The sequence below is a fragment of the Embiotoca jacksoni genome, unplaced genomic scaffold, assembly GCF_022577435.1.
Source record: "Embiotoca jacksoni isolate LCO1_2020_lvr unplaced genomic scaffold, fEmbJac1.0.p SCAF_18, whole genome shotgun sequence".
Lineage (NCBI taxonomy): Eukaryota > Metazoa > Chordata > Actinopteri > Embiotocidae > Embiotoca > Embiotoca jacksoni.
The window spans coordinates 6,759,265-6,773,366 of NW_027185318.1; the positions used below are offsets into that span (position 1 = coordinate 6,759,265).

At 42.5% G+C, this 14,102-nt stretch overlaps 1 protein-coding gene across 2 annotated transcripts; it reads left to right on the forward strand.

Annotated features, from left to right (window-relative positions):
• The first annotated feature begins 6,808 nt into the window (after positions 1 to 6,808).
• vgll2b (vestigial-like family member 2b) lies at positions 6,809 to 12,131 on the forward strand. Of its 2 annotated transcripts, none has more exons than XM_069152426.1 (4): positions 6,809 to 7,138; positions 7,584 to 7,926; positions 10,000 to 10,442; positions 11,053 to 12,131. In XM_069152426.1, the coding sequence occupies exons 1-4, from the start codon at positions 7,052 to 7,054 to the stop codon at positions 11,290 to 11,292; spliced, it is 1,113 nt and encodes a 370-aa protein (XP_069008527.1). In that variant the 5' UTR covers positions 6,809 to 7,051; the 3' UTR covers positions 11,293 to 12,131. The 2 variants fall into 2 exon arrangements, with proteins under 2 accessions (XP_069008527.1, XP_069008528.1); XM_069152427.1 differs by having other exon boundaries at positions 10,000 to 10,446; positions 11,053 to 11,194.
• The last annotated feature ends 1,971 nt before the right edge of the window (positions 12,132 to 14,102 follow it).

The window sequence follows — 14,102 nt, forward strand, 5'->3', positions numbered from 1 at the left end:
AAAAAACCCACGACGGCATTTATGCGCAGCGAACGCGCGCCCTCTGGTGGCGCGGAGGAGTTCGCCTTTTACTCGCCTTTTTACTCGCTTTTCCGATACGGATTTTAAAAACTGGGATATTTGGGACTCCCCAAATTGTAAATACTAAATAAATTACAAATTCAGAAGGCTTTCTGGACTGGCAGAACTTTGTGATACATAATTCTTAGAGACAGAGCAATAGACCCTTTTTTTTTTTTTTTTACGTTTGGCAAAGAATAGAGTCTCATAAAGCTAAAACTTGAAGATGGACATATTTTGATTTTGATTTTATACACTTTATTAATCCCCGAGGGGAAATTTCTTCACTACAGCAGGGGGGCTCTCAGGGGGGAGCTATAAATTCTACCAGGTTGCATTAAACCAAATTGGCCAGATCGCAAGGTAAACTAAGGGGTTGAAAAATAAAACAAAAATTCTAAATCCATTTTACTCCTAATTTTTTTTCTTCTGGAATATCTAATCCTGTTTGAAATATGAAACCTTCTAACCTACAAAACGAAAATGTAATTTGATGTTGTCTGCTTCCACAATCACATATCTTATCTTTTTTTTTTTTTTTTTTTTTTTTTTTTTCTACTGATTTGTAAAGAGTGAAAAATCGAGTAGGAGTCAACCTTGTGGAGGTTCAGCCCCCCCAAAAAAGCCACTGAGCAGCTCTGGAGCCTCTGTTGAAATGGGCAGGTGGTAGGTGTGAATGTATTTAACTGTGGCCGATGCAGAGAGCTGAGCCCTCACCACTCAATATAACATCTCTTCATAAATAAATATTTAATTTCCCATTGGAACACAAATAGATTGTCCAATTGCTGAATGCATTTTGGCCTCACGACATGTGCATCCTTTTTTTTTTTTTTTTTTTTTTTTTTTTTTTTTAACCTTTATCGCCGACTGGTGTTGTCTCACAGAAATGCTCTTTCTTTCAGCAAAGCTCTGAAAAAAAAGGCCATTGCCTGTCATTTCACACCCCTGCCACAAGGTGGACTCCTAGCCACTACCATGAATTTTCAACGTGGAAGCGAAGTCAAAATTGGCTTTTGTGTGCTGTGCAACTGTTACACATGACTATTGAGGACTACTCATCTATTTCCCTTCCTATGAATCGCTCTACAAGCTATTCTACTCACTTACATATGCATAAAATACATTTCGTCCGCAGATCCTTTCATGGGTGTTACATTTTTTCTTTACAGGCTATTCATTTTGCATGTGTTGTTGATGTGCATGCAAGCCCAGCAATTATGTCACTAATTAGAAGTGTCTCTATGTTGATATTGTCTCAGTTTGTGAGTCATCCTTTATAAACTCACTAAGCCTGCCCACCATTCAAAAAACCCCAACACCAAAATAGAATACAATTAGTGGCTCTGAGACTCATTATTTTTTTAATGCTCTTTGTTGCTATCCGTCAGCAGTTAGAATGTGCATATATTTTTACACAACACAAGTGCTATTATCTACAGTCATTCTTTACTTTAAGTACTAATTTATGACTCATTTTACATGCTTTTAAAAAAAAGTTACCATAATTGCAGGGCAGTGTGGTGAAACGGTGATCCCTTTTTCCCCAAGCTACTGTATATGTAACTAAATCACAAGGCCTCCCCAGCAGAGGGATATTTGATTTGAAATGTAAATTCACAGGCAACACTTTAAAGAAAAAGTATGATGAGTGGTGGTGCAAAGGTGTGGAAAAATACATTTCATCAGAGATGAAGCAATGTTTGTGTCTTAGATTATAGGATACACAACCAAATGTACTCAGTGCACCACAGACAAGTAGAGATGGCAAACCAGTAGCAGTGACAAGACATTTGACTTGTGAAACACGCCTAGGACAGTAGCATGGCATGTGTGTATCATATTCCGCCTTTCAACTCTCAATCATTTTTGGGTGCTTGACTTTTTTTTTCCCAGGGGCTTGTTGACTGGTGCGGATTGGACAGGTGGCATAGCATGGAGAAGAGCTGGCCGTTTACCAGCCAATAAAAATAGCTGTGGTCTCCATGATGTCACCGGTGAGTAAATCATAGCACCACAGTGCAGAGGGAGAAATGAACTGGGAGAAATCAAATTGGATATGCATTTTCTAAAGAGTGGCATGATTTTATTTGCCTCTCCACGTACCTCTTTTTCCTGGATAAACAATTATTTGTTTTCCCTCCAAATCTGGATCAAGTTTCTTCATGTCCTTCACCTATTTTGTTACGTCACATTCCAAAGTACGCATGTCTATACAACCAGGAATATGTAAAAGAAGTGGCACTCAAAGACCAACACATTCCCTATGCCAAACACTAGTGACACTGCCATCTTCAGCCAGTCACCCTGGCTGCAGTTGCCAGAAAGGGTGGACAAGCTAAAGCCGGAGTCTGATCTCACTCCCATACCTGTCATTCTGAAGCCACAACACCATGCTGCTGATGAGGAACCTGATCAGTCGTAAATCTTCCCTGTTTGACCATGTGACATGCCAAATTTGTGATTCTGCCCTCTGTCCACCCTCCTCATCTCTTTCCCTCCACCCACTGCCACCCCTCTGCAGCCCCCTTTGGCACACTGAAGCAGGAATGCCAGGCAAGAAGGTGACAATCCCACATGCCCAGATTAGTGTTTCTGTGTGCATCTTTCATGTGTTTGTATGTGTTCCTTCAGCTTTATGTCTTTGAGTGTCCGTACGCGAGTATGTGAATTTGTGATTGTGTGCCTAACTCCAGTGACCCAGCGGCAGCGTGGCGGTAGACTACTTTCAGTGATAGGATGTTAGGAATGTAGCACTTGTCAGCCTCTCTGAGGATGCTGTTAATTCACATTCTGTCCATTTCAGAAGGTTAGCCTTTAATGAACAGTGAGCATTGAGTGAGGTGGCTCTATGTTTGTTGTTTGATTTGAAGTGTGCTTCCTAACATTAATGACATTTGATGGTCAATTCAATTCAATTCAATTAAATATAGTGCAAAATGACAACATTAGTCATCTGAGGGCACTTTACATAGCAAAGTCTTTGCAACAGAACCCTATAGCAACACTGAAGAGAGAAGCCAAACAATTCAACAATTCCCACATGAGTGACAGGAGGCAGAAAAAAAACAACACCTTTTAACAAGAAGAAAGCCTCTGACAGCAGGATGGAAATACTTCCTTTTAACATAAAGAAACCCCCCAACAGAACCAGAATCAGAGGCAGGCAGTTATCTGCTCTGTTCTGTTTTTATTATGCATTTTCCCAGACTACTTGCAGTAACTGCAAAGCAACATAGGAATTATAACCAACAGAGGGCAATACTAGCAGAACCAATTCAGTCTTGTGGATATTTAATGCTATAGTGCAGGATACTTTCAAATACAGTAAATGAACATTCGTTACATTCAAACCCTATCCAAGGTCACACAATGCTGATATGGCCAATCACCGCCAGGTAAATCTCTCTGTATTTCACAGTATACAGAATGTATATTACTATGCCAGATGAATGCATAGTGGGCATGCTCTATGGGCTGAGCATGCACACAACAAACTTTTAGGTAACTTCTGGTTTAGCCCTATGCTAAACTTAAATGTGGATAAAATAATTTAATTGTGTTTCTCTTTTAGACTTTCCACATGTTTCTCTGTAAACTCAGTCAGTCCCTTCCAGTTAAATTTCAAACTGTGCCGAAACCGACCACTTCCTTGAAGGCGTACTATAATGAATCAGTGAAAAACTATGCCTATGGATGCTGTGGAAAATGGACAGTAAAGTAAAATGCACATGATTTTTAATGACTGATTTTAATGGCTAATTCAAGTATGATCCTCAAAATTCTTGAATTATATTTAACCAACTTCTGGCCTCAAGCCGCTGGAATCCTGGGTCCTGGTGGTCTGTGAGGACAATGAGGAGGTTGTTTTAGGAAGAAAATAGCTTCACACTTGCACATTCTATCACAGAGGATTTATCACCAACATTTGTGTAGAAGGTTGAATGAGCCAGACCTGTCCATATGTGGCCCTTTGTGTGTTTATGTGTGTGCATGTGTGTGTTTCCGATGACACTTAGTGATGATTTTGAACAGCTGAGATGAGTTTGTGTGGAACTGGACAACGAGGCAGCTGTACATCTCTGTCTTGGACATATACTCTCTCACACACACACACACACAGACACACACACATACACACGCACGCACGCACACATACACACGCACGCACACACACACACACACACACACACACACACACACACACACACACACACACACACACACACACACACGTACACATCGAGGCATATAAACAACAGTGGAATCCTGAGGTCCAACCCCTTCGGGACCATGCCAGACTGAGACCTTAATAAAGGACTTGTTGTTTCAGGGGGTAGCTTATATGGTTTCAGGTTCATATTGCAACAAGCCCCACTTTACAGACCATCACCATAAGCTTACTGATTACATTTTCCTAATTTGCATTTACATCCTAATAAAGTTACATTATGTCTGACAATTGAACTTAATTGGTCTTATAAAGGGTTGGCAGCAGTATGCTCCATTCTTTCTTTAATGTACTCAGGTATTTCTAGCACAGAGTATAAACTATTAATGGTAGTGTTGCAATTTGAATAGTGGTCTAAATAAAACCAGGTTGCCATTACTACCTCAACTGGCCTGCAACATCTCATCCAATGAGGTCAGACCTCTTTTAACAGGGGCGGAGCCTTGATGTGCTGCTGAAGGGTCACAAGGAGTGATGTAACCTGTGTTTATTTTCAGCATATACAAGTAAATGTAGACACACAGACACCTCCACAAACACTTGCTCACAGAAAAAACACACACAAGAGCAACTACGGACTCTTGCACATACTGTTCTTTACATGTGCAAAGATTTGAGCGTGCAATATTGGGTATCACTGACAAACACAAATGTGCCAACTGACGAAGTTTTGTGCTTTGGGATCACCGCCATGCTTCTGCAAGTCGGTTATCTCCCTTACCCTCTTTCTGGTTTGATCACTTGACGACAGACGTTGCAGCATGCATGTGTGCACTCACTCTCAGTTGTGTTGCACACACTTCATTTACATGTGGGCACAGGAGTTGACTCTTAAAGGAGAAGACAGGGTGATTAAACAAAGAAAAGGTGTGTATTTCATGAGGGAAGACCAGTGGGTGGCAGAGACAGAGAGAGAGACAGAGACAGAGAAATTTAGTCATTGACATTAATACTAATAGCAGCCTCTCTTCCCTTCCGTCAGCTGCAGCTGTTGATCACGCTGGTGTAACACTGAGCTTTCGAGCATTGCATCACTATGTTTCTCCCCGAGTACTCGGCTGTCCTGCATTACCCTGGAAATAGAAGCCCATACTGCACAGCAAGGGTAATGGGGTGAAGTATTCGAGCCCCATTAATTTTGGTACTGATCTGTTTGAAAAGTGGATATACAAATTGCAAATGATTTTGTTTTCGAAACTCTTTGTTGCTCTGAGGCTATATGTAATACAGTACTGTACAATATACAGTATTATATTAGAGGGTTATGCTGTAAAATCCGTTTATTGAAAGAGAGATGGAAGACCAGGGAAAAGTGAGAACTTTGGTGTTACTTGCCAGCTTTATCCACTGCTATTTAGGAGCGTGTTCAATTCATTAGCATGCCAATAACCTGCCACCAGTTATTCATACTATGTGTGATGTATGCATAGCAAGATGTTGGTCATGTTCTCTATCTGGAGAACGCAGCGGAGGGACGATGTAACTTCCCGAGGAGCTCGTCCACTAGCATACATCAGAGACATTCCACCTCATCTGACACTCGTACATGGAATTCTGCAAATTTTCCACACTATTCTCCCAGGCATTCTGAAGTGCCTGTCAAAAAGACGGGCATGCCCAAACATTAAGCACCTGTAAACACTTAAAACAAGAAAAATCAACCAAACTTTTGGGAGAATGCATCTACCTTGTTGTTTTTCAGGTTTAATATTATCTGGATGATATTTTAGTCTTTTTGTATACGTGGAGACATAATAAAATTAGTGCTCCTGTGCTGTTTGTGATTGTCATTGGGTATGTTTGTGTTTGTGTGTGAAAATATCTTTCTGTTTGCACTACTGATAGGTGATAATTTGTTATAGATTTGTGCATAGTCCCTTTCTCCTCTATGTTGGTATGACCAGTGTATGCAACCTATAGTTGACACCTATGTGTCATTCTGGGAACACACTAAATACTTCAGATGACTTGAGGGTTTACTTGGCAACCAATGGCTGTTTTAAGACTGAGGATACACTTTCGGCTTGGACTGAGCACAAAGTTTTCATGTATCCAAAGTACATGGACGCGAATAAAAAGTCACAGAATCCCATGTGCTCTTTGTTGTGTGGCCGGTCATAAAGCTCAATGACTTCATCCAAATCTATTTGGGTAACTGGATGACATTCTATTTAACCTTTATTTTACACCAGGATTAAAATGTTGTGGAGCCATAATTAGGCACAAGTTGTTTCCAGCTTTTCTGGAATACACTCTTGTCCATGTTTTATATTTGAATGGAAATCTGACATTATAAAACCCTGACTTAATTTACACCTATGCTTTTGTCATCATGATTTTACAGCTTTTCACCAATTCATTTTTAATATCAAATGAAATAATCAGTTTGCTTGAATGTAATCAATTATCTGCTCTAGATGTAGTGTGGAGGTGGTAGTGGGGTAGTTGGTGGTAGTGATGTGGGGGGTGGAGGGCTGGTAAAGGTGGGAGGGGTTGACACAGAGATGTACAGGACAGGACACCCTCATGCTTGCTCCATAAACCTCACCACATTTTGCTACCGCAGCTGTTGTGGCGCACACAGGGAGCGGAGAGGTGCGCTCCTTCTGGGGAGACTATGTCGAGTCTGGCACGGGCTTGTTCACATTGATCCGGCGGTCACTAAGCTCGTTTCTCTTCGACTAAATAAACGGAATGTTGTCGCGCTCTCTCTCCCTAAGGTCGGTTTCAACAGAACAGTGAAGACACCGCTCACTTACCATGAGCTGTTTGGATGTTATGTACCCAGCCTATGGACATTACGCACCGTACGCACCGACTGCTCCTGCTTTCATCAGTAGCTTACAGGTAGGAAGTTTGCAGTTATTCAAATGTTTTTTTTAGTAGTTTTTATTTCCAGTATTAGCGGGGAGATGGGGGTTGTTGAGGTAAGGGGCCACTATTAGGCTAGTTTATGCGCTTGTGCGTAAAAGCAAAAAACTGATGAGAAAACATGAAAAGTGTTTTATAAGTTTGTGATTTTAGTATCGTTTGATTTGCCATTTAAGAATTTCTGTATTTACAGTGCTGTGTGTTACCACATAAAAGTTGTTCTCCACCCACTCATGTCTAAGGGCACGCACGCTTGCGCGCACGCATACACATGCCAGTGCTGCCGCACACAAAGAAAAACATTATGTCAAAATGTCTCATAGTCAGCTCCAGAACTGTCCTCTGCAACACCTGTCTTAACCCCCCTTCCCCCTCCTCTGTCTGTCCCCTAACCCCCCCCTCTCACCACCACCACCAACAGGCTCCCACAGGTCTGAGCAGCGCTTCCCCTCACTGCCGGGCTTTTATGGACACTCCCAGCGGTCCCGAGGGGATGTCTGGGGGCCCAGGCACTGGAGGATCCACTTCCTCCTCATCTTCATCCAGCTCTTCTTCCTCCTACACCCCTGCGGCTTCTAGGCCAGAGGAGGGCCCCAAGGAGAAGCAGGAGGCCCCCGAGGCGGAGTACCTGACTTCTCGTTGCGTCCTCTTCACCTACTACCAGGGAGACATCAGCAGCGTGGTGGATGAGCACTTCTCCAGGGCCCTCAGCTCCTACATGGATGGAGAAGGCAAACGGCGGGCGCCAGATCAACAGGGCACAGGTATATCTCATTGTCCATACATGAAGAGTATTTATACAAATAAAGGTACACACCTGCCTTTGTGTCAGTACTACAAAGTTACAGTTAACGTAGTGATCTTGGACATGTAAATTACTTTTCACGTATTTTGTGGTTCATTCATTCTAATTGAGAGGTTTAAAATATACATATGGGTTGGCTGTAGCTCTATCACTCATGACAACACAAATTTGAATAAATCCTTTGTAAAATGAGTAAAAATGAAAAAGAAAACACTACCACAGTATTTAGGGAAATCATTAATTAATTCCTTTTCCACATTTCTTCAATCTGAAATTGCCTTTATTAACCTGACTTTCTATGATGTTTACAATTAAATCAAAACATGAAGATTATTAAAAGTCATTTAAACTGAAATTAGGCGGGTTCTCTCCACTACATCTTTGCAGATTCTTCCATGTATTTAGGTGCCGCAGTTGTCACACATTAAGGCATCTTGCACTACAGCTTTTGAGGCCACACACGGTAAGTTGTCAGTTCTGCAGAGCACAGCAGTGTCAGACAAGTCATGTGATCAGGTGACAGGACTGAGGGGTTGCTTGTTGGAACTGTTGTCCCTGGAAAGATCAGGACAAAGGGTCAAGAAGGTCAGGAGCTGTTGGCAGTCAAAAAGGACTCCTGTAACTCTGGTTAGGCGACAGTCATGCACACTCTTGTTCATTCTTGATTTTGGGAGTGAAAAATTATGAATCTGAGAAATATTATCGTCAACTTTTTAATAAATGGTTAAAGACATGACATCATCCTGTGTGGTATGACTGCAACCCTACCATTACAAATGCTATGGGATTAATGATTAATGATCTCTTTTGATTCACGTTAATGGATTTGTAAATTTTCTTTTGGCCACCAATGGATATTTTATCATTTTCAAACTCAAAGGGTCAAATAATATTTAAAGTTACTATTGTTTTATTAATTTTTGGTGTTTTATACATTTTTGTGTTTTTATTGCCTCAAATTTGATTGTACCAAAATGTAAAACCAAAAATCAAATTATTTAAAACTGGAAACCAAAGTCCCTATCTACCAGCAGCTCGAAGATATCCCCCAGATATCCATGTAGGGCCTGCAGCCTCTGCACACACCCTCGCTCTGCTGTCGCTGTAGTCTCTTTCCTTGTTCAGCCGGACGTCTTCATTTCGGCACTAGTGCACGCTCCCTGCCTCACAACAGATGCTATGTTTATACACGGCCGTAAGCGCACAGCCTCGCCGGCGTATCCCCTTCAAACGTCTCCATGGCTGCCATTCTGACTCTCCCTCCAGCTCCTGCTCCACAATGGTTGCTCAGTCAGTTGCCTAACTGCCTCTCAGATTTATATATGTTGTGGTCAGTTTGATAGAAGCAGAGGGAAACACTACCTCTGAGGGTGCTGCGTGGGATCGTTTTTCAGAGGAATATCTAAATATAAAATTATACCGCTAAAAACATATAATGGCTTGCTGACATTCTGTCAAGGGCGAGGAGAGGGGGGAGCAGAGAAAACAACAGGTGGGGGTGCAGGAGACAGAAGAGAGGGGCAGCGGGTGCTAACACAGGGCTAGAATTGCGTGTCTGAGTGTGTGTGTGTGTGTACTTGAGTGTGTTGTGAGACTTTCAGAGGTACTGGGCTGACATGAGAGTGAGAGATGTCACCATAGCGAGTGATTTAAGACTCTGTGAGCCTTGGGCTCCCTCCAGGTCAGAGCGTCTGCCTTATATAGAATTCGGGTGTAGGGATGTCTCTCGTTCTACCTTTTTCTGTCTCTCTTGCTCCCTCTGTGTGCGAGAACGTGGTTGTGTTTATTTCTGTGTCTTGTCGGGCTATAAGGCTGTGTGACGGAATGATCCAATAGGGAAGATATCTGGGCCAGAGGGTGTAGCAGTCATGGGAGTGACATCTGCGTTTGAGCACGCGTTACTCCGCTTGCACTGCTCCAGCCTTTCCGTTTCCATTTGATTCACCGCACAGTTGTGCAACGGTTCGTGACTTGGACTGAATTTGATCGTTGTTCACCCTCCTTCCCCCTCTCTGCCTCCCTCCCCCATCAGATATCCCTTCACCGAGCAGTCGACGAAGTTTCCCCCCATCCTTCTGGGACAGTAACTACTCCTCGCCTCAGAGCCGCTTGCACTGTGAGACGGGTGCGCCTTCCTATTCCATGGACCCGTACGCATCAGGGCTGCACCCGGGCCTGCCGCATCCGCACGCTCATCCTCACCCACACGCTCATCATCACTCCCACCCTCACCCACCAGAGAGCTGGGGCTACCCTCAGGCTCAGGCCTACGGGCACCCGCGGCCTCTCCACGAACTGTATTCACCGTCAGCTTTGGAACCCCACTACGGGCCCCTGCTCATGCCCACCGTGAGGCCACCTCATCTCTCTACCTTGCCAAGCCACTATGAAGTGAGCAAGCTGGAGCCCACTGCCTCCTGGCCCAGCCTGCTTCCCCCAGGAGATGTCAGCCAGACTCTGGCACTGAACATGGACGCAGGTAGCCACTCAACAATATGTTCTGGATGGTACAAGAGTCCCTTTAGTCACAGCTTACAAACTGTTTTTAATCAGACCAGATGTGAAAATAAAACAAATGTCTGACTGAGACATCAATGTAGATAAATGTAAATTCCGGGATACAAAAATATGATAAACAAATATATTTTTTTAATCTTTACTCTAGTGCTTGAGATTTTGCAGTGTAATGAGTCAGCTTTTTCTCTATTAATTGCTACCCCAGGCATTCTGAATTGTAAATATTAAAATGATTTACTCAAATATAGAAGAAAACATGCATTCTACAAAATCACACTCCTGCACACACAGCTGTATCAACTTTAAACCCTTTTGACACAGTCTTTAGAGAACACATGTACAGATACTTGTGATGTTGAATACCCCAGACTCCACCGTAGACTCTCGCACGTGTGCAGACGACACACCCTGTCACACAAACACACAATACATCATAATCATCACAGAGGATCTCTCCCCCTCTCCTCTAAAACAGGATGTTTGGCAAAAGTGGGCTCCATGACAACCTGTGTTCTGTTGCTCATCGTTGTCCTGCTCATTGTTTCCTTGTCTTTTTTCCTCCCTTCAGGCCTCCAGCAGCACAAGAAAGGCAAGGAGCTGTACTGGTTCTAACGAGCCCTTCAGTCACACTGACCAGCCATTACCAGATCCAATTAGTCCCTGGACCTGCTCCGCTATTGAAGCAGCGTGTCCCTTTATCCCCCCACACACTGCATCCTCATCTATCCACCCCCTTCTCTCTGCTCCGAGCCTCCCCTGCCAGTATACAGCCTTGCTCCAGGTCGACGTGTGTGCACCATGGAGATAAAGCAGAGAGAGGGAGAGCGAGGGAGAGAGACAGAGTGTCTGAACTGTCTATAATCTGTGCTGTTGCGCTCCCTCTCTCATCCCTCTTCCACTCCCTCTCCTGTCGCTGCCGGTGCAGCACAGACCTTGGCAAGGTGTTAACCACAGTGACCTGTTTGGACTGAGAAAGACAGGATCACAACAGACTTTTGCAGAGGACAGAGAGATAGAGGGATGAATGGAGGGACAGAGGGATGAATCGCAGCGAGCAGGGATTTCCTCCAACGTCCCTGGTTATCTCTGTCTCATGCTCTGTGTTGGTACAGTGCTTGTCATTATCCACTTATCTGCATTTCACAAATGCAACATGCAGTGATAAACAAGAACAGCAATTATGGCGGGTTTATGCGTTGTGACTGTCATCATGAGGCCTTTTTTTTTGGTTATTATATATTGTTGCTCTCTGAAATAAAGTTTCTATTTATTGGTGTTTATGTGCATTTCTAAAATATTTGTTTGGCCAGTGTTCTGAAATTCTTGTGGTTCAGGTTATCGTGTTTTCTAAAGAGAGAGATGATGGAGCTAACGTGCTTTTGGTTTCTCATCTATCTTTTGTGGTGAATATCAAAATCAACATATCAAAACATGTTCAGTAAAACAAAAGGTTGTTTGCTCTGAACACTCTCAGATATGATTGTACTTTGAATTTGATAATGTTCCATTTTATTTCTGTCATTCTTAGATGTTTTGAATTTGGACTTTCTAAATATTTGGGGGATTTTTTTTTTGTGTGTGTGTGTCATTTCTCATTTTTGTGTTCAAGAAAATGATGATGTCAATAAATATTTTTATGGTACATTGTCACATCTCTAAAATGATTACCTTGCATGACTTACTGAATTATAACTAATACTAATTTAAGGGACATTGTAAGTGTTGCTGGACAGAGAAATATTAATACTTCCAATCAATAATTACTAATATTAGCTTCAAGAAATCAAGTCTACTATTGGAAATCAAGTTTGATGGAGGCTTTTGGATGACTTTCTGATCGTGCACACTGACGTATTGCGTGTGCTGAAATTTGAGTAGCTGTTTGAATTCCGGAGACAGTAACATAGCCAGATGTGATCAAGGTTACGCTGTGCGACTCGCCTTATTTAAAAGGCCTTCCCTTTGAATTCCTGCTCGCATTCACACTTTGTCACCTATAAAGTGGGAACGAGTGGTGAATGCTAGCAATGCGTAACCAGAGAAGAAGCCAGCCATCCCAGCTATGCACCAAATGTTGCTGTGTTATTGATCCGATAATCAGATTATGCGCTAAAGTATGCCAGTCTGGGCCACTGTCACAATTTAGCGGCTGTTATGTGTGACCCCCACTAGAGAGCAGCCAACTATGTGATTGGCTTTAAGCTGAGGAAACATGTAGAGTAATGAAATTAGACGAGTTTACCAGGGATAGCTTTCCATTCCAACCATCTTACTGCCTTTTCACATTAGTATTGTCACTGAATGTGAGGGTTACTTTTCACACCAGACCCTTGAGGATCTAGTCCATAGTTAGTATGCACCCACAGATATTGTCACATTATATTACTTAGCTGTCCATAAACCCTGCATAGCATTAATATTTGCCATGTGAAGCAACACATGACAGAATAGCTAGTACTGAGAAAATGTTGTTACGCAAATAAACCATTACTGGCAATTGATGGGATATAAATAGAATTACAACTGCAAGCAGTGATATGCGGGACCTCGCATGCTGCACGTCGGGGATCCAGCAGGTCGGAGCTGCCGGCTCCCCGACATGCAGCACGTGAGGGCCCGCATATCCCCTCTTGCAGTCTTAATGTTTTTCTTGATCTCGTTCCTTATTCTTTTTTTTTTTTAAATTGCCTTTTTTTTTGGCGGCTTTAACATCTTCCTGTGTCACGGCGAAACATCAAACTTAGCCATATCGCCCTGGCTATACTATATACTATATACTATATACAAAAAGTTTTGGACAACATGCTATAGTATGACTTTTTTTGAATATTTTGGAGTATGACTTTTTTTTTTATCACTTTTTGGAGGCCGACCTTTTTCTGAACTGACATGCATCCCTCAAGTTACTGTGAGGCAACTGCTTTAACCACTACACCACTGTGTCATACATGTCGTCCGAAATATGAAAAAAAGACATACTATAGCATTAAAATGTATTAATGGGATTTTGGAGAATACAATTTGTGGTAGTTCGGACAGAAATCCAAAAGAATTAGACACCCTTTATTTTTTGTTATTGATTTTTTTTTTTTTACCTTTGGTTTGGTATTAGTGTGACTGCAAGTACAACGCAAACCCGAAACCCAAAACTGTGTGGATTACCCTTAGAGGGACTCACCCTCCGTGAACCATGGGGCTTACTCACCCTCTATGAACTGTGTGTGGATTACCTTGAACGGGGCTCAAATCCACGTCTTCATGAGGTCCTTTCCAGCTCTGCTGTGATGTCATAGACCACTGGACTATCTTCAGCACTGGAGAACGGGTCGCGGCGGAAAAAGTGTTCACCCAGAGCTTTCCAGTGACTTAACTGAAGGTCTGGTTAACTCAACAGGTAAAAGATTCTACTTCACCAAGGTTGCTATTAATGGTTCAAATTCCACCTTGGCCTGTTGATGGTGATTCAGCTTTTAGTGAAGTTGAAACGTTTGGGGAAATTTAAAAAGTTTTGCATAAACTACACATTACAGGAGGATATTTAATATCACTGCAGACCCCTTGAAAACATCTATATCTACTATCCAAAGAATGTCTGCGGCAAGTTTGGTCGCATTTGAA